The sequence below is a fragment of the Grammomys surdaster genome, unplaced genomic scaffold, assembly GCF_004785775.1.
Source record: "Grammomys surdaster isolate TR1022 unplaced genomic scaffold, NIH_TR_1.0 125950, whole genome shotgun sequence".
Taxonomy (NCBI): Eukaryota; Metazoa; Chordata; class Mammalia; order Rodentia; family Muridae; genus Grammomys; species Grammomys surdaster.
In genome coordinates, this window is record NW_021620771.1 from 217,082 (window position 1) to 242,603 (window position 25,522).

The window sequence follows — 25,522 nt, forward strand, 5'->3', positions numbered from 1 at the left end:
GAAGCCAAAGGCCCAGTTCACAGAAGGAGACGCTCAGAGGGTAACAGTCCTGTCTATCCAGACCTGTAATGTGACTGAAGTCTCTCCAGACAGCAGGACAGGCCTGGCACAGCCCCGGCCTAGACGCTGTGCACCACGGTCATCTGCTCTGGAGAGTACCCAAGGACCCGGCTTCCAGGGACAGCAGACACACTACCTACCCATCCTAGAGCTGAAGGTCCCAGCTGGTCCCAGGATCAGGGAGGTTGTGCAGGGGACCAGGGAAAGGAGGATACTGAGTGAGATGCAGATGAACTCACAACATCAGGTCTCCAGTGCCTCATGCTTTTCCTGTCACAACCGGTGCACCCTGAGCGTCATGGGGACTGTCTGAAGGAGTTCAACTCGAGGCACTGGGACACGGTTTCTATGGCAACCCTCCTGGCTCTAACTCAGCTCTGAGTTAAAAATTATATCAGGTAATTGGAGAGTGTGGGGAAGCACAGCCAGCAGGCTGGCCTCACAGTCCTCTCCTTGCCTAGGTCTTCAAGGTAGAGGGGCCGAGAAGGCCACCTCCAGGCAGAATAAGGCAGCTACAGGTCTGCTGGGACTAAACCACAGGAGGATTTTAGAGATAAGTGGGCATCACGTCTGGCCTGAGATGAGCACGCCACAGGCTCTGGAAGAATTGTGCCATGAGGAGCTGCTGGGATGTCATATATCGCCTCGACAGGGTCGGAGGGAGGCATCTAACAGCACGCTAGGGATGCTGAGGTGGACATGCCACCGAGCCTCCTGCCCCTACCTCAGCTCAGAGGAGAATGCTCAGGAACCCTGGCTCTGGGTAGCTAGCACATGCTCTTTGAGGAAACTCAGGCCTTTCCTCTCTTGTACCTCCCTGCTAGATACTTGCAGCCTTGGGAAGAGGCCAGGGTCCTGCCAGCCACTGGCCTCCCATCTCACCAGGCCCCTGGGGTGTGAGACAAGTGCCTGGTACCCCAGCTCCACCAGGTTAAGTAACCATTGGATTGCACAGCTTCTTGAGGAACATGGAGGGCATGAGAGGCTCAAACAGCAAGACACAGATGCCACAGACTGACCTAGCCACCAGGGAACTGCAAAGTTCGGCCAAGCTTATGAGGGCCACTGGATGCCCTCCTTCTTAGAACCTAGGCAACAGGATTGACTCTGGGTCCCAAAGATAGCTGGTCTGAGTCCACGTTCTACCTTTATTACGTGAGACTTTGGACGAATAACTTCTCCATGCCTCAGTTTCTTTGTCTGTCATATGGTCTCCCCTGGTCATCCCGAGTTCCAGGTAGAAAATGCAGAGTCACGAGCCTAGGTCTAGAGCTCCAGGTAATGTCTTTGGGAAGCAGTGTCCCATGGATAGGATGGAGATCTAGATTGTTCCTGTCCTGTGTGACCTTGAGCAGATCTCTTAACCTCTCTGGGATGCACTTTACTCCATGATTTTTTTTGTTTTTTTGGTTTTATAGTTTTACAAACAAAATGATGTAAGCATCCACTTCCTTCCCCCAGCATTTCTCTTGGGAAAATTTAGAGTCCCTATATCCAGGGCACCTTTATTCTTTCTTCCTGTGTGTGTGGTGCTGGGGATGAAATGGCCTCAGGCCAGCTAGACAGGTGCTCTAGCTGAGCCAGCCCCGCCCTGCCAGCCTTCGCCAGGATTTTGCCTTGTAGCTCCCACCACAGCAGTTCAGGGCAGCTCTTACCTGCTGCAATGGCCGTCTTCCCGTCCACTGTCACAGTTATTGCGGTGCTGGCCCTTACCGCCACTGGCTTGCCCGGGCTATCTGGAAAAATGAGAATTACTGTTATTCTAGGCGCCTGCAGAGGTAGCTTGGAGGGAGGTTGAGCCTATCTCTTGGAATGTGGGGCAAACAGGAACGCCAGGATAAGCTATATCTGGAATAGGTAAGGCAGGAGGAAGGGTCCTGTGGCTGTCATGGGTTACAGCTGTCCCTGCAGCTAGACAAATCTGAACCTGCCACATCAACCCTCAGCCTCTGCTGGCCTGAGCATCATAGTGACGCTGTGACTTTGCTCTGTCTCCAGGCAGCAAACCTGCCTGCCTGCTGCCCCTGCTCAGCTCTCCCTTGCAGTTGCCGCACTTAGCCATTGCCGTAGGACCCTGCCATGGCCTGTCCTCCCATGTGTCTTACCCATTGGGGGCTCTGTCCCAGTTTCCGTTTCTGTTGCTCTGATAAACACCACAACCAAATGCAACTTGTGGTGGGAAGGGTTTACTTCATCTTACACTTCCAGGTCGCAGTCCATCACTGAGGGAATTCGAGGCAGGAACAGGAAGCAGGAGTTATGGAGCAATGCTGGCTACAGGGCTTGTTTTCTAGATCACCCCCGGCTCATGCTCAGCCTGCTTTTTCACACAGCTCAGGACCACCTGTCCAGGGATGGCACCATCCTGGGCAGTCTAGGCCCTTCTATACTTAACAATTAAGTTTGGGCCATAGGCTAATCTGGCTAAGGCAATAAGTTCGGGTCCCTGCCCTCTTGCCAGGTGACTCTATGCTGTCGAGTTGATAATAAATGTATTTTATATTAAAAGGCAGGCTGTAGGCATCCCAGGCCTGGGTGGTGAGTGACCCTGCCTTGCCTTTATGAGTCACAGAGAGTGGCAGTGACGGTCCTGTTTAGGAGCCACCCCAGCAGCCAGGATGGTATCTGACACATCTATGAGGCTTCATGGATCCTAGTTGGTGGTGCCCAACTCACCACCATAATGACACCCTTTCATTGCTGCCCTTCTAGAACTTTCTGCCAGGCTCCTGTAGACCTGGGTTGCCTTTCACTTCTTTTAGAAGAACCAGGCCATCCTGAGAACAAGATCAGAGGGTGGTTTCAGCTCTGCATGAGAGCAGCTTTCCGGTCCATCTGTGTCCCTGAGCCAGCTTCCCAAAGGCCTCTTGTCTATAGGTCAGACCAAGACTGTGTGCTGTCCTGTTCTGTCGCACTGCCTGTGATAACCAGCTCTCAAAGCCTCATGGAGATTGCTGAGCAGTGATGCCTCTGTACTGGGGCCAAGCACGGTTTCATATGGATAGCGATCTTATGGTTTCCCCTGATACCTTGCTATCTTCAACACATCTCAAGAGTCTAACTGCTCAGATTGTGGGAACTCATGACCCTCGAGCTGTTCTGGATTCCACAAATTTGCCATGGCAAAGCCAAAGGAACTAGAGTAGAAACAGATCCTCCACTTTGTTTCTGGAAACATCTGTAAGACATGAACGTGGGGAACCCCTGCAGGAGTCCTTGGCACTGTAGCCTGCCTTCCAGTTAGCACAGACTTTTGGGAAACACTCAGTTAATCTCTGGAGACCTGGGAAATGTCAACATTAGTATCGATGGTCACATGACACAGGGCTTGTGTGAACAGCCCAGGATGAGGTGTAGGGGAGGCCCAGGCCCAAGTCCTTGGTGCTGGTAGACTAAGGTGTACCCCGCAGGTGGCATAGGCTCTGGCTACAGGGACAACCCAAGTGGGCAGCACTCAATCTAGTAGACCTCAGGCTAGCCTGGAGGTTACCCCTCTCTGCCTCTGCCTTCTCAGCTCCCTGACCCCATTGAAATGAAATTAGTTTCTTTCTCTTGGGGAGGATAGGAGGCCCAGAAATGTCCACGTGGCTTTACGCATGTGCTCGGGCTGAGCAAGTCTGCAGGGGCGTAGGAAGGGAGCGAGCTCCTGCCTCCCCCCCTCAGCAGTCCCCTTTTGGGTTGCTAGCTTCCCTCTCTTCTCCTGGCAGCTCCGTTCCCCACCCACCTGCCCTCCTACCTTGTGGACACATAAAGCTTCCCCTAGCAGCCAGCAGGCAGTTCTGGTGACAGTGCAGGCAGGAGGGAGCCTGTCACCCTGGCTGGGCGGGGCCCAGGGTCTCACCCGGGAACATCTATGGAGTCCGTGGGTGTCTGTCCTTTGGGAGCCCTTCATGTAGGAGGAGCTGCCTCTCTGCCTTAGGTGTGCAACCTGGGAAGACCTTCAGCTTGGCCTTTGATAACCTCCTCTGTGGGTCCTGGGAATAATGAAAGTACCTCTTCTCTCTCTCTGTCTCCTGCTCTAGGGTATCAAAATAACCTGGACTTTAATGAGGTGGACCTGGCTCTAGCTTGCTATGTAAGTGACTCTTGTGTGTGCTGTGCAACCTGAGCAAGTCACAGAGCGTCTCTGAGCCTTCGTTTCTCCCCATGTGAGATAAGAGATAAGAGCAACAGTACTTATCTCACGGGGTTTTAGCAGGGAAATGTTTGCACAGCACATTTGATGCTGGTATGCGGGTGGAGGGACAGGCTTAGTGGATGGTAAGGACACTTTGGGGTCATAGAGAAGAATTCCCCGGTGACTTCAGCCTAGAGGGGCAACCCTGGGAAGGCTGAGCTCCTGAAGCTGACAGTCCCAGGGCAGCCCTCCATGGTGTGTGTGTCCCTATGTGTACATGCATGCAGACACACAGCAGTGTACTTCTGCAGGCCACCGCTTCCTAAAAATCCTCATCAATTCACACACACACACACACACACACACACAGTGGAGAGCTGTCATCTCTGAGATGTCTGTCCTTGCCCTCTTGCCCACCTCACTCACTCAGCCACGAGCGGGTACTGTCCAAGGTCCAGCCCTTTTACATTGGGCTCAGTCCCCTTGTGGCAACCTGATAAGACACTTAGACTTCTGGGTCCTGGACAAGCCCCACCCCCAGCCTCTCTGGACCATTTCCTCGAAGGTTACTAAGATTAAGAGTGCACTGAGCCATGCAGCCCTGGGCTCGCAGCAGTCTGATTTCCCTCACACTCAGTGACGGTCCTGGTGGTCTTGACAACCATCCTCCAGGGTGACCAGGGCTGGAAGTTGGAGTTCCCAGCTTGGTGCCACTTCTTCTCCCTGTCCAGTGGCCTGGGCCTATAGGGGTCTGCTGGCTGGCCCTGGCTGTCTCCCCTACGCCCTGGGAGCTAGCTGCCTTGTGGGTAATCTGAGGGGAGTGGAGGCTGGAAGAGCCACATAAGTCCTTTAAAGCTGGTCTCACATGGGGAATGTGGGCCAGGAGTCACACTGGTTGGCTTTCAGGTCAAATCTCTTTTCTTTGCTCCATGCTGGAGCTTGAGTCCAAGCTGGGGATGAGAACACACAGTCCTACATTCTGTGTACTGCACCAGGCATGCCTCAAGCTGCAGTGTCAGGAGGGAAGGCAGGGAGGCAGTCCCGGGGTCTTCCTCTCTTCCATATCACCCTGCCTCCATTTTCCACTCTTAGGAAGAACACAGCATTGCAGGTTACCTGGTCCCTCTGCCCAGTGGAGATTGAAGACAAAGCTGCCTGGGGCCTGCTCAGAGGCCTGCCGATACCACAGCGGGAAGTGGTCCATGGTGAAAACACTGGCTTCATCTTCAGGTGTCAGGAACTTCCTGTGAGAGTAGGATTGATGTCTCCTCAAATCTGGGAAGATGTTTGTCCCTTTTCCCTGTGCCATACATGACCATCCTGGCTGGGCTAAGACTAGCATCCTGTGCTGGCTGAGTTGAAGGAAGAAGCAGCTCCTACACTTAGCAGAGGTGGGAAGTACACTGTTATCCTCACACTCCCAGGACCAGAGAGGACACTCACGGTTCTCAGTTATGCTGGCTACACGGCAAGACCTGAGTGCCCTCCCTCGATAAACAGAATGAAAAGAGTTATCAGCTCTTAAGTTGTTCCAGGCAGTTCCTGCCTTTTCCAGAAGCAAAATGCTGGAGCATCTGGTAGAAGGGGAGGGCAGCAGAGGTGGAGCTGGTAACCAGCGGGAACACGCAGATGTATTGGCAACAAAGTACACTTCCTTCGGGTATAGGTGATTTCTTTTGTCTGGCTCACTGGCAGATCTGAGTGAGGAAATCCCACAGTCAATTCTATCACCGCAGTAAAGAGGCACGGATTGCCCTAAATGGTTACTTTGAAAGGCTTCAATGTGCAACATTAGTCTCCTTTTGGAGAAGCTTTTCCTTGCTAATTATGGGTTTGCTTTCCCTGAACACACACACAAGCCTACAGAGGGAGGCTGGTCCAGAAGCTGACTAGGAAGTGGGCGAAGCTGGGTGGGGTGCAAAATTAAGTGGCACCTGTGGGTAATTCCCAGGTAGAGGACTGAAGTTTGAGTGAGTGGCTTGCCTGCTCTGGAAGCAGATTTGCTGTTTCACAGTCCCCAGATTGCCTACTGCATCACGGTCCAGGTAAAGGAAGAGCTCCACGGGGGCGAGTGAACACAGTGCACCTGTGGCCCTCCAGGCAGCCGCCTTCCCAGCTTCCTGAAGTCCTTGATCCCCCAGGGAAGGCCTGTTTGTGTTGACATGTCTTCCCATCCTTAGAAGACATCTTAGGATGGTGCTACCCCTTTACTCCCCCACCCCTGCCTCTCTGCGGGGAGGGAAAGAAGAAGGGAGAGGGAAAACCCACCAAAACTATTTTCCTAGAAAGCCTCCAACCTTGCTCAGGGTGTGTGGCCTTGTCACTGGGTCCCGAGAGAGGCACTGGGACTTACTGAGAGGGACCTGGGGGGTGGGGTGGGGGAGGAAAGATGGGCATCTGACTCCACCCATTAGTCAACTGTTCTCCTGGTGTCTGTGTCAATGGATTCACAGGACACAGCATACTGAGACCGTCTCTGCTCTGCATGTCCCCAAGGGACCCAAGACTTGTGCCATGTTCCTTCCTCCCAGAGGCCCCCCACCCCAGGGTACTCAGCAGGACTCACCTGTCAGAGACTTTCTCGGAACCTACAAACAAGCTTCTTCTTAGAAGTCCAGCCCGGGTCCCCAAAAAGGCCACATCCACTCCAGGCTCTGAGTCTCTGCGAGGCAAAACAATGACAGCATGAAAGCCATCTTTTCTAGTGCCTGGGTTTGTGGCTACTTAAGGACATGAGGCAGTAGCACCAAAGCTTTGCCATAGCTGGAGGTTATGTGGTTATGAGGTCTTCACTGGCAGCATCCATATCCAGACACAGCAGCAGGCCTGGGTCAACACAGTCGGTGAGAGGACTGGGGAGCCCCTGATGGGAAGGGTCTAGAGAGATGGGGCCTCTGCAGGTGGGTGTTTGGGTTACTTGGGATTTAAACGTCACAGGAACCAGCACCCTGCAGTAGCTGCACTGAATCAGACCCTGGGGTGGGCATCTCTAAGAAGCACCAATCCAATCTGCTTCTGACTCTACTGAGCTCTCCCATATCTTGGCTTCACAAACACCAGCCCATGTTTCTCAAGGCACTGCAGCAACTGGATATTCCAAAGTGAATCCCAGGTATTTAACCAGTAAATATTTCAATTTATGTCATCAGAATATAAGGAACAAAACAAAACACAAGAAAACCCCCGTGTTGCCATCACTCCTTTCCAAAAAAAAAAAAAAAAAAAAAAAAAAAGTCCACGCTGCCCAGTGTCACCAGATAACCCAAGTGCTTCATGACATGAACCTGGGTCAATCAGAACTTGACTATGGTCTGTTGGTCTGTTCAACACAAACAGCTTAATACCTGTTCTCCCTCTTCCCCGACTTGAGCTACAACTGGCATATAATTTACCATACACCATGTAATTTCCTCATCTGAAGTATCTCTTTCAGTGCACTCATTAATAGCACAGCCATCGCCACTGTGACTTTAGACCATTTATTGGAAACTCCATGCCCATGGCAGTTGTTGGTCTTTGTAACCTGGCTCTGGGTCTCCTCATCCCGGCGTCTCTTCCTGCAGATCACTTTCTGCAAGACCAGGCTGCCTGTCTGGATGAGGTCAATTGCTAAAGAATTGTTCAGCATACTTTTTTTTTGTCCCTTGTATTGCTTGTAAATTACCTCTTAGACCTCTGGACCTGATCATCTCCAGCTGTGAGCTTTTAGTCTCTATGATTTGGGTGAATGTCCCTCAAAGTCCCAGATATGGAAGTCTTGGATCCCTGGGTAGCCTTATCAGGAGGCTGTAGCACCTTTGAGAAGTGAGGCATGGTGGAGAGGGTGTCCTTGAAGGGGACACTGGACCCTGGTGCCCTCTACCCCCATAAGTATTGCCCTCTGCCATGATGTATTGCCCTAGCTAGCCCTTCAGCTATGGGTCACCTGACATGTGGCTGACTTGGGAACCAGATAAACTTTCTCCTTTCTAAGTTATTTGCATATATATATACACACACATACATATGCATGCAGGTGCACACTTGACTGGAGACACTCACAGACCCACCTCTTCATTTCTCCTTATTTTTTTCTTTTACTGGAAATACAATTTGCACAGAAGAGGAGAGATAAGTAACTGATGTTTTTTGCTTATTTAAATTAGTGTTTGTCTGACACTTCCAAAGGTGACCAATGAATGGGTTTTGTCTTCTTCGGACTCTGTGGATGCAGGGTTTGGGGTGTAGCCCATTGCAATCATGGCTACTTTGGCGCATGCGCTCTGCAGGGACCTCTGGGCCTCATTAGTCTTGCTAGCCTCTCCCTTCCTGGTGTCATAGGATGCTCCCGGTTCACCTGGTTCATCTCCAGCCCCTGTCCTATAGTCAGGGATGTCTCCAGACTCACTTTAATGGGAAGCAACACTGCCAGTCACTGAGACAGCTGGGTGCTCCGGAGGTTGTGCTCCCCAGCTGGACAGGCTAGGAACCCAGAGGCTATACTCCCCTCAAAGCAGGGCAGGATAGGAGCGACCTCTTTATCTCTTTAAGAGAAAATATATCATGAACTCAGGTGAATGTTTACAATTCATATTCAAGTTTTATATTTAAGTATTTTTGATTATATATAAGTATTTTTGATTTTTGGAACTCGCGTCTCATTTTCTTTTGCAGAAAATGTTGGCCCCCACTGAAGCGAACGCAGTGTGACCTCAGGCCATCCACACCAGCATCCTTTCTAGCCGTCTGATTACCAAGCACAGGCCACAGCTTCATCAGTTTCTGCTCACAGCACACATACTTTTGCTAAGCATCCCACCAACAGTGTGTGCTGCCAAACTCAGTTCTACACTGGATGACAAACAGGCACTGTCTTGAGTGGCTTTCGATGTGTTTCTTTTATTAAGAGCTGGTCCAACACATATTTAAGGGCCGACCTTTTCTCTCGACTGCTGTCCCTGTATGGTCCTGTGTTCTGTTTGTCAGTTCCTGAAGCTGTCATTCACACAGTGGCTACAGAGGTGGTACCTCCACCTGCTCATAGCTGCAGCTTCCCAGTTCAATCTCCCTCTGGGCCCTCCTAAGACAGACATTTCCTGGTTGTTAGATTTACCAGTCATTCCTGTACTGCTGCCGAGCTTTGACTCAGTGTTAGGAAAACCTTGCTGACTCCCAGATTTCGGAGTAGCAGGGTCACAGTTTCTGAGAGTACATACAAGGCTTCTTGTCTGTGTGTCTGAGTATGAGTCACGACCCAGGTGTGTGATGTGAGGAATTTGTCCAGTGGTGTTAGTCCCACTGGCTCCTGCGCTAGCTGTTAGGCCCACCTCCCCTCACTGATGTGACATAGTCCCTCCCTTAGGATCTGTGTCCCCTGGGCCTGGCTGCCCTTTCCTGTACCAGCACCACAATTTACCGTGGGGAGCTGTTTGGTGATGCTTTCCTATCTAGGTGAGACCATCCTCAGGACTGAGACACTGGATGCTCTTGACTGTTCTAATGAACATCACAGTCAGTCACCTGGAGGCAGAGAGACAGTCTACAGGCATTCCCTCTGAGGCTGCAGTAGGTCCATACACTAGGAAGGACGGCCAGTTCATGGTATGTCTTCCCACTCAGAGACACTGTGGGCCTTGTCATGTATTCAGGTCTACGTAACCAATCTCTGCTCCCTAAGATTAAACCTAGGGCTTCATGCCAGCTACCACTGAGCTGTAGCCTGTATTACTTTTTGAGTCAATGTCTTATGCTGTAGCCCAGGCAGGCCTGGAGCCTTCCGTCCTCCTGCCTCAGTTCTCTGGGTAGCTGGACTCACAGGCTGGTACCACAGGCCAATGTTTCATGTGTTTTGACATTTCTCACACTGTATGCTCAGTATGTTCTTACAATCCCAGAACAACATTTTTATTTTTACCATCCTAAAGAAGTCTTTTCATATTGTATTTCTTTAGGGGGTTTTATATACATATATTATTGATTATTAAATGACATACATGAACAAGTCTGTGCGTTGGTAGATGCATGTGAGTACAGACACCTGTAGATATTAGAAGACAGCTCAGATCCCCAGGAGCTGGAGTTATAGGCAGCTGGAAGCCACTGAGCATTGGTGCTGGGATCCAAACTCAGATCCTCTGTAAGAGCACTGTGTGTTTTTAACAACTAAGCTGTTTCTCTCCAGTTCCAGTATTATTAATTTTTGAATATTGATATTATAACCTGATACTTTACTAAATTCTCTTATTGGCTGTGGTGATTTTCCTACTCCTTCACAGTTTGTTGGTATATAATATTTATTTATTTATTTATTTATTTATTTATTTATTTATTTTCTTGTACAGTGTTGGGGATGGACCTCAGGGCCTCATACATGCTAGGCAGGCGCTCTACCACGAAGTCACCCTTTCCCCTACACCACAACTATGTCATCTTTAACCAGTGACCATTTTCTTTTTCTCTTTCCAGTCCTCATTGGCTGTACGTATGTTCTCTTGTTTAGCTGTTTACGTGGTTTCTGACTTTGGGAGTATACTGGGGCACGCTTGTCTGTCTTCAGTGGGCGACCCTTCAACACCACAACATGTTGGCTTTCGATTTTAAGTGCGCATTCTATCTGTGTACGTGTGTTTGTGTGAGCATGTGCATGCGTGCATGCGTGTGGTGGTCAGAGGTTGATGTTGAGGGTCTTTTTTGACTGCATTCTACCTTTTTGATTTTCACCGATTTGGTCAGTGAACTTAAGGATCTGCCTATCCCTGTCTTCCCAGGGCTGGTGTTATAGGAGTGGGGTGCTATGGCTGGCCTTCACACGGGTTCTTGGGGGCAAACTTGGACAGTCACACTTGTGTGGCAGACACCTTATCAAGCCATCTCTCATCCCTCCACCAGACCTTTTTTTTTTTGTAGTGTAGAAGCTGGTGAAGAACATTTGCCCCTCAGTACACAGTATGCTAGTATCTCGTCCTATAGGTTTTCTTTCCTTTAGGCTTATTTGCATACCTACATTTATATGGTTCAAAGTTATATACGGTTCAAGCCCCGTTCCAGCGACCTGTTTTTCTAACCAGAGAGCAGCACTTAGAACCTTTCCTGAGCAGCCTTCCGTGGATACCGGATGTGCACGTGGAGTATATCCACATGAACGCTGTGTTCTGGCCCCTCTTGTGAAGAAGCAGAGCACGCTGCACACATGCTTTTAAAAATAGGAGCCTGCTTTGGTAGAGGAGCGGCAAAGAGCTTGAGTGTCTAGGGAGGTCTGGTGGCTACAATTTTGGATTTTCCTGCTCAGAAACAAACGCTCTCGCCCTCACCTCACTGACGTCACTGTGACCCCTACCTCTCGTGCCTCTTATGAAATACTCATTTTCTGTCTGTCTAGCCATGAAACACAATGTTGCCAAGAAAAGCCAGCAAGGGAATGAGGAGAGTCTAGGAGTCTGGGACGCACCGAGGTCAAGGCCACTGGTATCCTTCTGTTGGAGCTCTCTGAATGGTGCTTAGTGGGAGCACTTATCGGGTGGTGGGATCCCGTGGCTGGAGGCCAACCCAGAGAGCAAACCCAGCACAGGTTCCGGACTGGGCTGCCGTGAGGACACTAGCGCTTGTGTCTGGGGAAGCTGCACTTGATGCTTCTGAGTGAGCAGCTGGCAGGAGCTGGGGGGGGGGTGGAGTGATTGTGACGACCATTCTCACCCCCACTCCACCACACTCCTGTGTCCCTGGGGTGGGTGGTGTATCTTTCTGAGGGTCCTGACTCAATCAGACAGGAACGATGCATTTGAATGTACCACCTGCTCTCCTGGAGCCATCTCCCATCCTGTACATACTCAGAGATGTTGAGTGCCAGTGCTGTCCAATACGCTTCCATGGGGGCGGTCACCACCGCGTCAAACAGCACCTCCCGCACCAGCTCCTCGTCACCTGGGGGTAAAGTGACGGGAACCAGTCACATGGCATCCGTTACTCCCCCTTCCCCGTCCCACCCCATTAAGAAGAGCACACCTCCTAGAAGCTGGGGACTTAGATCAGTTGTCACTGCACCAGACTGGGATCCCAGCTCTTGCAACTACAGGCTCAGAAGTCTTAGGTCATCTTTGGCTACATAGCAAGTTTGAGACTAGCCTGTCTGATGACAATATCGACAATCCCTGCAGCACAGCCCCCTACCCTACAGCAGTTCGGGAGAAGGCTGAGCTGTGTGCAGGAGCCTAGGACATTAAAACCATCTGTGTGGGCATAAAGATAGCAACCTTCCCTGTTTTGCTTTCAAATTCTCAACTACGGAATAGATGTTGGTTGACATTGAAGGCCATCCCAGTTCAACACTGTGGAGTCTACATATTCTCTTGAGGCAGCCAGAGCTTGTTCAGCCTGTGTCAGCTCCCGCCCTCTCTGTTCCCCGAGGCAGGACATGCTGGTGGCTGTGTGTGTTCCAGACCTGACCTGGCTCAGTGCTCTAGGCCCTGCTGCTTCCCTGGCCTGGCTGCTCATCTTACACTCTCCACAGGCAGCACACTCTTCTCTGAGAACTGTTTGAATTTTTTATTGAAAGGAAATTTACATAGCACAAAACTAACATTGTATTCAACTCAATTGCTGAATGTGCACCACTGTATAACCCACTTCCTTCTACTTCTAAGATATCTTCATCCCCTTCAAAGAAGACCCCAGATACTTAGGGCTCTTCTTCATCTGCAGTGACCCTACTTTCACCCGTCTGCACCCCATAATCCGTTCAGCACTCCATGCATGGCACCTATCATGACTGTAACACTGTGTGTGTGTGTGTGTGTGTGTGTGTGTGTGTGTGTGTGTGTATGTGTATGTGTGCAGACTTGCTCACTGTCTGGCTTTTCCCCCAAACTGCAGCTCCACGAGTGCAGGCCTTGGCTGGCTTGTCTGTAACTCAGCCCTTGCCCAGGTCTGGTGCATGTACACGCTTGCTTCAGCCTTGTTGACTGATGGATAGATAGGTGGATGCTCTGGTAGTTTGGTATGGGAGATGGTCTTTTCATGGGGAGAACATATATGTAGCAGGGCAAATGAAGAGGAGAAAGGGGCTTCTTGAGAGCCATGGTCAAGTGACCCACAGGACAAGTTCAGAGGTCTGGGTGAGGGAACTCACACTCCAGGTCTGGATCGGCCCCTGTCAGGAAACGGACCACAGCTTCCAGTTGGCTGAGTTTCCGGTGGTCTGGGTCGATATCCGTGATACAGTAGATCCTGGAAGCCAGAGAGTCCAGTTACCTCAAATCCCCCCCTTTTCCTTCCCACCCATACCTTCTTGCCTACCAGTCGCTGGCCAGAGTCAGATCCGGATGAAGCAAGTCATGCAGGCCTGAAAGCAGAGTCCACACTCAGGCTGATACACCCTGTGGCTGTGGGCATACACCCAGGTCTGCGAGCCCCTTTGCAGAAAGGGTTTGCTTGAGCATGCCTTCAGCATCTTGCTACAGGCTTTAGTGGATACAGGCTTAAACCTCTTTAGACAGCACTGTCTTGCACAACCCCACCCTCTTAACACACCCACCCAAGAGGCTAACACTTTGAAAGCAGTGAGTTTTGCCTTTTCTGGTTCTATCATACATGATGACTACAGTGACCAGCCAGTGATGAGCCTGGGGTGAGCTGTGCCTGCCTCGTGAGCTCAGGACCCTCACTGGGCTCTCAGGCTCTCTGCTGTGCACTCAGTACAACTGTGGATGGGAAGAGTGAAGGAGCTCCTGGAAGCTCAGTGCTCAAACATAAGTAGGTGCTCAATAAAGCGTTGAGAAACTGTAGGATAGACGGTGGACAGATGACTGAGTTAGTCAGCTCAGAGGCTTCAGGTGAGTGATGGGAAGCTCCCTCTGCACCTTGCAGTAATGCAACTGAGATAAATCTGTCAGTGGACGAAAGGCTGAAGGAAGGAGAGGTGCACTGAAGGCCAAGGGAGCTTAATGGCCTGGTGACTGAGGTGAGAGGGAGGGAGCTCCAGCAGCTGTCCCTCTCTTGCTTGTAAGTCTGCTCCAGAGGTCAGTACAACACCGTGGTGGGGCAGGGCCACCCTGGGAAGCTGGGGTGGGTGGTAGCATCTAGGGCCAGGGTGAGCTGAAGCGAGGGTCCAAGAAGAGAGATTTCAGGGATGCCTCTCCCAGCTTCTGTTAGCCAGCCCCTGCCCTCATCCCCACTATGCTGTATACCTCACCTTTGCTTGTCACCACAGAGCCCCTCCCCTCAGCTGTCAATTAAAAAAATGATTGTTATTGTATTGCTAGTTCCTCAACCTAAAACTGACCTTAATACTTGCATGTAATTAAAATGGCATAAAAGCAGATTGGGAAAAAATGTTATTATTTTCTGTGTCTGGGTATGTATTTTGCCCGCATGTATGGTGTATGTACCACACACATGAGGCCAGAAGATGGCGTCAGATCCCCTGGCATTGAGGTTCCAGATTATTGTGAGCTACCATGTGGGTGCTGGGTACCAAGTCCTTTGCAAGAGCAGCAGATGCTCTTAACTGCTGAGTGACCTCTCCAGTCCTCAGCCCAAATCCCAGGAGTCTGGCCCATCTGCATGATGTCGTCTTGGCTTGATTACATCTACTGATACACTAACCCCAGAGAAGGTCACACCCACAATTTCCAAGAGTCAGAATGTCTGCAGCTTCTGATGGGGTAGGAAGCTTAAGGGGTGAACCTGAGAGAGAAGGCGTTTCTGGAAAGACTCTGTGGATGAAGTCAGAGGTGGAGGTGAGGTGAACAGCTGGAGGCCACTGTGATCGGCTAGGGATGAGGGGGGCTGTGATTATCGTGATGGTAGAATGATGGATGTACCCCAGGGATGGGAAAGAAGAATGGACAGAGATTGATGTGTCCCATCTTTCAGGGTTCCCAGAGACATCCTGCCTCCCACCAAGGAGGCTGATTCTCTCAAGATGCCCAGTTAGCTAGGGTCATGGGCAGTTAGCGTCATGAGCATCTGGGATAGGGGTGAAATCCTTCTTTGCCACCCCACCTGGTGGGAATGTTCACTTTCATTTCACCCTGGGTTGATCCTGCTCGGGAACCTGGGAGAGCACATCCCTACCACACAACATATCAGGTCAGCACATGGCTTTACCTACCTTCCTCCACAGACGTGTTCCCCAGGAGGATGTATTCTCCATGGCCCCTGGTCAGCACCACTCCCAAGCTAGAGAGAAGAGAAAGCGGCTGTGTTCGCACTGGCCGTGTGCACTCTAGGTGCTCATCACGAAAGGAGATTTGGACACAGGGCAATGACGTACCCCTCTAGATCCTGTCCTTTAGCCTGGCCTCACAGGCTGTCCCTTTGAGAACCAGGAAGGCACTACTAATTTATCAGTCATTCTTCTCAAGAGGAGCCCTGGAAATGCCACAGACTGTGAGCCCCACAGCTCCCATGTTACTTAAGGAGGTCTTGAACTTCCAGGGACCACCTAAAACGTTCAGAGGTCTCATGAGCCCCCTAAGTTCCTTTCCTACTGCACCCCATCTCTTGGTAAACATTAGATTTGAGTCTGGGAGCATTAATGGCCGTGGTGCCTGGGCTTGGCCTCAGAGCTCCGACACAGTTGGTTCGCATGGGCTGGGGAGTTAGCAGTCTTGACAAGTTCTCGGGTAGTCTAGCAGGCTGTCAGAGCAGGGAGTCTGAGCTCCCCTGGGAAACAAGGGAGGGAAGCTTAGAGTGATTTGACTCGGAACTTCTTATCCTACCACCCTGCCTCAACATCTACATAGACTGTGTCATGTCACCAACACAGCCAAGAAGTAGCTGCTATTGTCATCATTCACACTATATGTGACACATTTGAGGCATAGAGAATGCCTTAACTCAGGTCCCAAAGCCCATCAGTGGTGGAGCTGGGATTTGAACTAGGAGATCGGCTGCAGAACCGGACATTTAGGCACACCAGCTCTCATTTCCTGAACGCCAGCTGACCAGGATCTTTTGCTAATGGCACAAAACTGCTAACTTGACAAGAAAGAATCCACTCTCAAATCTGAAAGTCCTATCATGAGATGGTGGCATTTGTGCTTCGTCTCGAGTCCCTGGCTTGGGACAGCATCCCCTCACCTGAAAGGTGTGTCACTGATGTCCGTGAAGAAATAGTCATTGGTCAGGAATAGAACACGTTTCTGAAAGCAAAAGAAAAGCGTCCTGGCTAGGCGACAGCGTGGTGCTGGCTGCCCGTCCTCGGTCCACACCTTTGTCTGCTTGTCATCACTCGGTGCCCCCTCCCTCCTCACTGGTGTCCCCTCCCTCCTCACCGCTGCCCCCTCCCTCCTCACCTCTTCTCTAATCAACCACCACAGCCCCCTCGTGGACAGAAACAGCTCAGAGATAAGCAAACTGACTTTTTGGATGTGGTCTTTCAGGTATAGGCTTGCTTAGCCCACGTGGCCAGCTCGGCACTTGAAACACCTTAGTTAATTTTAGCCAACATCAATGTAACTTAGATGGCCTGTGTGGCTGCCATGTTGGACTCTGCAGGTAATGGAACAGTGCAGTAACTCTGGGACTGGAAACATCAAGAGCTGCAATGTGGATATTTGGTTAACATCTTCCCAGGGAAAGTGGGACACTTCTCTCCCCTGTTCCTACCTCCTTAACTTCTCAAAAAACTCCTAGAAAAAAAAAGACTACTCTAAAGAGTGAATGAGAAAGTTTCAGAAATCTACAGAGGAAGTGACTATCAAAGAAGAGGTGGGAACATGGAGAAGTCAGGACTTAGTCTCAGCCATGCAGCTCATAGAGGTGGGGGTTGGGGAGGGGACAGAAACCACAGCCTGGAAGGGTCAGCCTCAGGAAAGTTGGTAACCTTGCCCTCAAGCATGCCCACAGCCTGACAGTGAGCCCATAGTCCCCACAGTGAGCCCACAGCCCCCCAGTGAGCCTACAGCTCCCTCAGTGAGCCCAGATGTGGACTTTGGTGAGACAGTAATTCCTCCAGTGGAGAGTAGGTAACAGAGATCCATTTGGTCCTTGTATATGGGTTGTGGGCAGCAGGCCAGAGGCCATCTTGATTGTAAGTCAATATTAAAAATTAAGCTGCCCTGGTGGTCTAAGATCAGGAACCAACCACAGGGCAGGTTAGCTACAACACAACGATAGTGGGTGGTTTCAGTGCCTCATTATCACCAACAGACAGGTCATCTAGGGAAAAAACTAATCAGAAAAACCTCTGGAGTTAAATAACATCATAAGTCAAATGGACTTAAACATGTACAGAACATTTCACCTGAACACTAAAGAATACACGTTCTTGCCAGTTCACGAAGCAGTCTCAAGGACAGATTACATATTAGAACAAAGCAAATCTCAACAAATACAGGAAAATTGAAATAACATCTTATATGGTATGTGACCACAATAAAATAAATATCAATAACAATAGTGTAGAAAGTACAGAAACCTCATGGGTATGAAACAAAACACTATTGAATGATGAAGAGATTACTGAAGAAACCAAGTAAGAAGTAAAAAAGTCTAGGATGGATAAAAAGGAAAGCACACATACCAAAAGCTATGGGACACAAGGAAGGATGTCTTAAAGGCAAAGTTTTACTAAGTAACTGCATAAAAAAATAGAGGACTAGGTCTTTGCCTGGAGCTGATCCTATGACACAGCGCTCCAGACCCAAATACTGCTGGGAGAAAGCTGGTCTCCCAGGAGTGCTGGTACACCTGTGAACACAGGTAACACCATCACTCCTGATCAAATTCCTGACCCAAGAAGGACCCACCCGGAGTCATCAGGACATAGGAACCAAGGAACAGTGGGGGACAGAAAAATTCAGGTTTCCATCTGTGCCCCGGAGCTGACCCTGTACCATAGCTCTCATACCCAAATTCCTCCTGGAGAGAACTGGTCTCCCAGGAGTGCTGACACATAGGCTTGCAGGAGGGACAAGCCACAGTCAGAGACAGCAAGACCAGCTAACACCAGAGATAACCAAGGGCAAGAACATAAGCAACAGAAACCAAGGCTACTTGGCATCATCAGAACCCAGTTCTCCCACCACAGCGAGCCCTTGACACCCCAACACACTAGAAAAGCAAGACTCTGATTTAAAGTCACATCTCATGATGATGATAGAGGACTTTAAGGAGGACATAAGTAACTCCATTAAAGAAATACAGGAGAACACAGGTAAACAGGTAGAAGTCCTTAAAAAGGAAACACAACAGTCCCTTAAAGAATTACAGGAAAATACAACCAAACAGGTGAAGAAATTGAACAAAACCATCCTGGATCTAAAAATGGAAATAGAATCAATAAAGAAATCCCAGAGGGAGACTACCCTGGAGATAGAAAACCTAGGTAAAAGATCAGGAGTCATAGATGCAAGCATCACCAACAAGAGAGAGAAGAGAGAATCTCAGGTGCAGAAGATACCATAGAAAACATCGACACAACAGTCAAAGAAGATGCAAAATGCAAAAAGCTCCTAACCCAAAACATCCAGGTAATCCAGGACACAATGGGAAGACCAAACCTAAGGATAATAGGTATAGAAAAGAGTGAAGATTCCCTATGTAAAGGGCCAGTAAATATCTTCAGCAAAATTATAGAAGAAAACTCTCCTAACCTAAAGAACGAGGTGCCCATAAACATACAAGAAGTCTACGGAACTCTAAATAAACTGAACCAGAGAAGAAATTCCTCCCGTCATATAATAGTCAAAACAACAAATGCACAAAACAGAGAAAGAATATTAAAAGCAGTAAGGGAAAAAGGACAAGTCACATATAAAGGCAGATCTATCAGAATCACACCAGATTTCTCACCAGAGACTATGCTAGCTAGAAGATTCTGGACAGAAATCATACAGATCCTAAGAGAACACAAATACCAGCCTAGGCGATTATATCCAACAAAATTCTCAATTACCATAGATGGAAAAACCAAGATATTTCATGACAAAACCAAATTTACAAAATATCTTTCCACAAATCCAGCCCTACAAAGGATAATAGATGGAAAACTCCAATACAAAGAGGGAAACTACACCCTAGAAAAAGCAAGAAAGTAATCTTCTTTCAACAGACCTAAAAGAAGATAGCCACACAAAGATAATTCCACCTCTAACAACAAAAATAACAGGAAGCAACAATCACTATTCCTTAATATCTCTTAACATCAATGGACTCAATTCCCCAATAAAAAGACATAGACTAATGGACTGAATACATAAACAAGACCCAGCATTTTGCTGCATACAGGAAACATACCTCAGTGTCCAGGACAGGGGACTACCTCAGAGTAAAGAGCTGGAAAAGAATTTTCCAAGCAAATGCTCTCAAGAAACAAGCTGGAGTAGCCATTCTAATATCAAATAAAATTGACTTCCAACCAAAAGTTATCAAAAAAGATAAGGAAAGACACTTCATACTCATCAAAGGAAAAATCTATCAAGAAGAATTCTCAATTCTGAATATCTATGCTCCAAATGCAAGGGCACACACATTCATAAAAGAAACTTTACTAAAGCTCAAAGCACACATTGTACTGCACACAGTAATAGTGGGAGACTTTAACACCGCACTTTCATCAATGGACAGATCATGGAAACAGAAACTAAACAGAGACACAGTAAAACTAACAGAAGTGATGGAACAAACAGTTTTTTTTTTTTTTTTTTTTTGGTTTTTCGAGACAGGGTTTCTCTGTGTAGCCCTGGCTGTCCTGGAACTCACGCTGTAGACCAGGCTAGCCTCGAACTCTCGAACTCAGAAATCCGCCTGCCTCTGCCTCCCAAGTGCTGGGATTAAAGGCGTGCGCCACCACCGCCCGGCGGAACAAACAGTTTTAACAAATCTATAGAATATACCTTCTTCTCAGCACCTCATGGTACCTTCTCCAAAACTGACCATATAACCAGTCACAAAACCATCCTCAACTGAAACAAGTAGATTGAAATAATCCCATGCATCCTATCAGATCACCTTAATATCTAAGGCTGGTCTTCAATAACAACAAAAACAACCGAAAGCCCACATACACATGGAAGCTGAACAACGCTCTACTCAATGATAACTTGGTCAAGGAAGAAATAAAGAAATTAAAGGCTTTTTAGAATATAATGAAAATGAAGGCACATACCCAATCCTATGGGACACAAGGAAAGGAATGCTAAGAGGAAAACTCAGCTGAGTGCCTCCAAAAAGAAACTGGAGAGAGCATACACTAGCAGCATAACAGCACACCTGAAAGCTCTAGAACAAAAAGAAGCAAATACTCTCAAGAGGAGTAGACGGCAGGAAATAATCAAACCCAGGGCTGAAATCAACCAAGTAGAAACAAAAGGAACTATACAAAGAATCAACAAAATCAGGATCTGGTTCTTTGAGAAAAATCAATCTCTCTCTCTCCCTCTCTCTCTCTCTCTCTCTCTCTCTCTCTCTCTCTCCTTATCAAATATTGTCTAATAGGAGTCAAACTAAAAAAACAAAGTTCAGTTGAGAAAACGTCTCCATCAGATTGTCCAGTAGGCAAAAGATCAGTGAGTATTTTCCTGACTGATGATTTACTACTGTAAGTGCCATCCCTGAACAGCTGGAATAAGAGATCTGTCTGCACAAGACAGTAATTCCATTCCTTCATGACCTCTTCTTCAGTGCCTGCCTCCAAGTTCATGCTTGATTCCCTGTCCTGACTACCATTACTATAGTTATTACCATAATGTACTGTAAGATATAAGATGAAATAAACTCTTTCCTCTCCTCCTCCAACCCCAAATAGAGAACTGTAATAACTTAATGATGTACTTGAAAAACTTGGAAAGACAAGAACAATCTAAACTCCAAGCAGTAGATGTGGAGAAATAATTAAAATCAGGGCAGAAGATAATGAAATTCTGTTTCAGAAAGAACAAAAACAAAGCAAGGTGTGGAGGAAATGAAGAGTGGGTTCATTGAGAAGAGAAACAAGACTGACGAGCCCTCAGCCAAATTATCCAAAAGAACGAATGAAAGAGGATACCTCACTTTAATAAAATTAGACCTGAAAGGAGAGACACAACAGATACCAATGGAATTCAGAAAACCCTAAGAATACACCTTAAAAAAATATTCTAGGATTGGAGAGATGGCTCAGTGAGTAAGAACACTGGCTGCTCTTTCAGAGGTCCTGAGTTCAATTCCCAGCAACCACATGGTACTCACAACCATCTGTAATGTGATTGGACGCTCTCTTCTGGTATGTCTGAAGACAGCAACAGTGTACTCATATACATAAAATAAATAAATCTTTTTTAAAAAACAATTTTACAAGCTAGACAGTGATGTCACATATCTTAATCCCAGCACTCAGGAGGTGGAGGCAGAGGCGAGAGGGCAGAGGGCAGAGGGCAGAGGGCAGAGGGCAGAGGGCGGAGGGCAGATGCTAGCCTGTTCAACAGAGTGAGTTCTAGGAAGGTCAAGGGTACACAGAGAAACCCTATCTCAAGACAACAACAACACCAAAATTCCTGAACTTTATCTTCTGCTCCTAACTCCCAGGTGTTCCCTCAGAATCTGCATCCAGGAAAGCTTTAAAACAATCACCCACCGGTGCTCAGGCTCAGCCTCACAGCCTCATCTGGGCCTACACACTCTTATTCCCAGATGGTGGCACAACCCGGACAGTAGTGAAACAACCAGCTCTTCCTGACTTGGCCAGCATTCCAGCTTTTGGCCTACACCTCATAACAGCGCCCCAATGTCAACAGGAAGTAGTCATAGATGATTACATCACCCATTATTCATTGTATTATTAACACTCAGATCACAGATGCTTCTCTTTACAGAGAATGGTGGTTAATACAGGCGGTCAGGGTCAAGGAACTGAGAGCATGTAACTGCTGGACCTTCAACAGGACACTCACACCTCCTCCTCCAAGAGACACTCGTAAGAAAAGGCAGAAAGCGTGTAAGATCTGGACAGTGGAGAGGAAGGCCATCTTAGGGGCAGGTAGAGCACTTGCTGCTTCCTGGGTGCAGACAAAATGTGACCAATCGTTTCCTGTTCCAGCTGCCATGCCTAGCCTTGCCTGTTGCTTTCCTTCCCTGCCACTGTGGACTCTTTCCTTCTGGAGTGGAACAGACAGGCCGACTCGGATGAGACTGAAGTGTGCAGGACCGGGGCTGCTCAGGTCTCTCCTCCCTGCTGTGCCTTCTACAGCTTTTGACTTCTAGTTCTGCAACTGGCATCTGACTGCATCCAAGTATCTGTCTCACGAGGGAAGAGAGGACCCCAGCTGGCCATGAGCACCTTCCCCACACTGTTCTGGCTCCCCTCCCCCTCCCCTGAGTCAACATTCCTGTTCCCACACAGTGCTGGGATGCCACCACATAGTGTAACTCATTGAACTGTAAAATTTCGCTGAGACGCAGCTTTTTATTCTCCTTTTGATAATAAGAATGTGCGAGTGGGTTTGTTTTCTACTGTGGCATAGAGTATCATCAAAGGAGAAGTCACAAAACTTGGTAGAAAATAAACCTGAGAACTTAACGGATTAAAACAATAGAGCATGTTATTTATGCTCTGGCACTCACAGAAGCTGCAGTTTCCTACGTGGAGCGTGGAGCCGGCACAAGACTAAATTCAAGCATTCACAGAGGGGGAGGGGAAAGGGCTCATGTGTCCTCATCCCACCCAGGAGAAGAGCAGCCAAGTGGCTCCTGGGAGCAGACAACTTTTCTGTGATGTAGCCACTAGAAAGTCACCCATCTTCCAGTGGATAGGTTTGCATCTATGCCCACATGAGTGACCCAGGATAAACGCAGTGGGTCACAAAGCAAAACCAAAAAGAGTGAAAAAGCCATGAAAGTGGAATGGGGGACTAGGTGGGGGAGGGGGACTCGTTGGGGTCAGGAGATGGGAGACTTGGTGGAGGAGGGAGGGGAATATGGTGAGGGAAGGATGTTGGTGAAGGTAGGGGAAAGATAAGAGAGAATGGAGAGATGAGGTTTTAGAAACCAAAAAGTGAATGAATCAAATAAAAAGCACAGAGGAAAACAGCATCAATAGATCACACAGAATACCACATTCAAACATCAATAAGAACAGAAAAGAACATGGTCACAACTTCCAAGAACTCTGGGATATATTCAAGAGACCAAACCTAAGAATTTCCACGAGAATAAAGAGCTGAGAGTAAACACTAAAGGCAGAGAAAATATATTCAATGAACTATAGCAGAACCCCCAAGATTTAGAGGGCGCAGACACACAAATACAATAGGCATTTAGAACCCCAAATAGTCACAGCCAGAGGATATCCTCACCATGACATATGATAACAGGAAGTCAAAAGTGAAAAGCAAAAGAAACAGTATTAAAGCCCATGAGAGGAGGGTGGAGAGGCGGCTCCATGCTTAAGGGCACTTACTGTGGTTGTAGAGGGCTTGGGTTTGATTCCCATCACCCACATGCTGGCTCACAATCTCTGTAACTCCAGTTCCAGGGGATCCCAAACTCTCTTTTGGGTTTCCTAGGACACATGCACTTCTGTGCACCTACCCGTACACATACACATAATTAAAAATAAAATTTAATAAAAGCAGTAAGAGAAAACAATCCAATACTTCAACAAAGAGAGAAATGTCAGAATAACATTAGACATCTTGTTAGCAGAACTCAAAGCCAGGAAAAGATGGAATAATGTACTTCAAGTCCTGAAAGTAAATAAGTCCTGCTAAGATTGCTGTGTCTAGCATAGAGATCTTTGAAAACTGATGAGAAGTAAGAACATGGCAAACACAAACTTGAGTAGTTCACATCACCAAGCCAACAACGCAGGAGATACTTACAAGAATATTATAGACGGGGGAAGAGGAGAGACTGCTTCAGTCATGAGAATGAGAACACAGAAAAGAATGTTTTATGAAAGAAATAAATAAAGAAGAATCAGGAAGAAACCCAGACATACAACACAGCGAACCAGCAAACTCCTAATATACCAATAAGGAAGAAAATAAAGGCAATTCACCAACAAGAAAAACAATCTGGGAAGATTACAGGAATTAGTAAACATCTCTCAATAATAACCTTCAATGTGAATGCCCTAAGCTAGCAATATAACAAATAAACAAACAAAACAAAACAAAAAAACCCTACCACCAACAAAACCAATCCTAGGCTGCTTGGTCAGGTATGACAGCATATGTCTTTAATCTCAGTGTTCAGAAGACAGAGGCAGGCAGATCTCTGTGAATTCGAGGTCAGCCTGGTCTACAGAGTGAGTTCTAGGATAGCCAGGGTTGTTACACAGAGAAACTGTGTCTTGAAAAATCAACCAACCAACCAACCAACCAACCAACCAACCAACCAACCAACCAAAACCCAGACTGCTGAGTGGATTAAAAATCTAGATCTGTCTTTCTGTTGTCTCTGAAAGACACATCTCACTGGCAAAGACATCAGACTCAAAGTTATGGGATAGGAAAAAAATCTGCCAAGTGAATGGAAACCCTCACCAAACTGGCGTAGTCCTGATATCTGATATAGACTTCAAATCAAACTTAGTCTAAAGAGATAAAGAAATCTGCTACATATTAGCAAGTGGAACAAGTCTTCACAAATATTAATGAAATTCCACTTTGTATATTACAGTGTTTTCATTATCCATTCATCTGTTGGTAGACACATAGACTGGTTCCATTTCCTTACTAATTACACACACACATTCCCCAAAGAGGGACTTTTAATTTCACAAATTATCACTAATGGACCTAAAAAGTCAGATAATGAGTGATAAAATCACAATTGGTGACTTTAATACCCAACTCTCATTTCTAGCTAGGTCACCCAAAACTCAAAATTAACAAAGAAAACTCAAGAATTAAGTCACATAACAAATCAAATGTACTTATAGATATATACAGAATATTCCATCCAATAGATGCAGAATACATATCCCTTTCAACAGCCCATTGAACTTTCTTTAAAATACATCACATTCAAGGTAAAAATCGGGTCTTACTAAATATAAAAGAATCAAAACAATCATTTATATTTTATCACATCATAGCACAATAAAGTTAGAGTTCAATAGCAAAACAACTAAAGCAGTTATATAAAATTTTATATATGATATAAATAAAGCAATAAATCACTTTTTCAGTTTTAAATTTTAAAATTTTAATTAGACTGCAAAGTATGCCCTGGCTGATTGGAACTCCTGATGGAGACTAGGCTGGCCTTGAACTCATACAGATCCACTTGCCTCTGCCTCCCGAATGCTGGAACTAAAGGCATGCACTACCATGGCTGGCTGCAAACTTTTGTTATCCCTCCTTCTCCTCTTGTGCCTTCCCACTCCTGGCACCCTCTTACCTGCGTTCATGTCCCACATGTTCTATTACACATCTCCTTTCACCC

At 47.6% G+C, this 25,522-nt stretch overlaps 1 protein-coding gene across 1 annotated transcript in view; it reads right to left on the minus strand.

The window, feature by feature from the left end:
• Positions 1-25,522, minus strand: part of Cacna2d4 (calcium voltage-gated channel auxiliary subunit alpha2delta 4) — a 114,220-nt gene that overhangs the window by 37,974 nt on the left and 50,724 nt on the right. The window contains exons 19-26 of the mRNA XM_028753472.1: positions 16,235-16,296; positions 15,264-15,331; positions 13,448-13,493; positions 13,281-13,378; positions 11,983-12,076; positions 6,744-6,839; positions 5,294-5,421; positions 1,716-1,796 (exon numbers count right to left, since the gene is read on the minus strand). Of these exons, the coding sequence (XP_028609305.1) occupies positions 1,716-1,796; positions 5,294-5,421; positions 6,744-6,839; positions 11,983-12,076; positions 13,281-13,378; positions 13,448-13,493; positions 15,264-15,331; positions 16,235-16,296 (673 nt within the window). The remainder of the gene's footprint in view (positions 1-1,715; positions 1,797-5,293; positions 5,422-6,743; positions 6,840-11,982; positions 12,077-13,280; positions 13,379-13,447; positions 13,494-15,263; positions 15,332-16,234; positions 16,297-25,522) is intronic.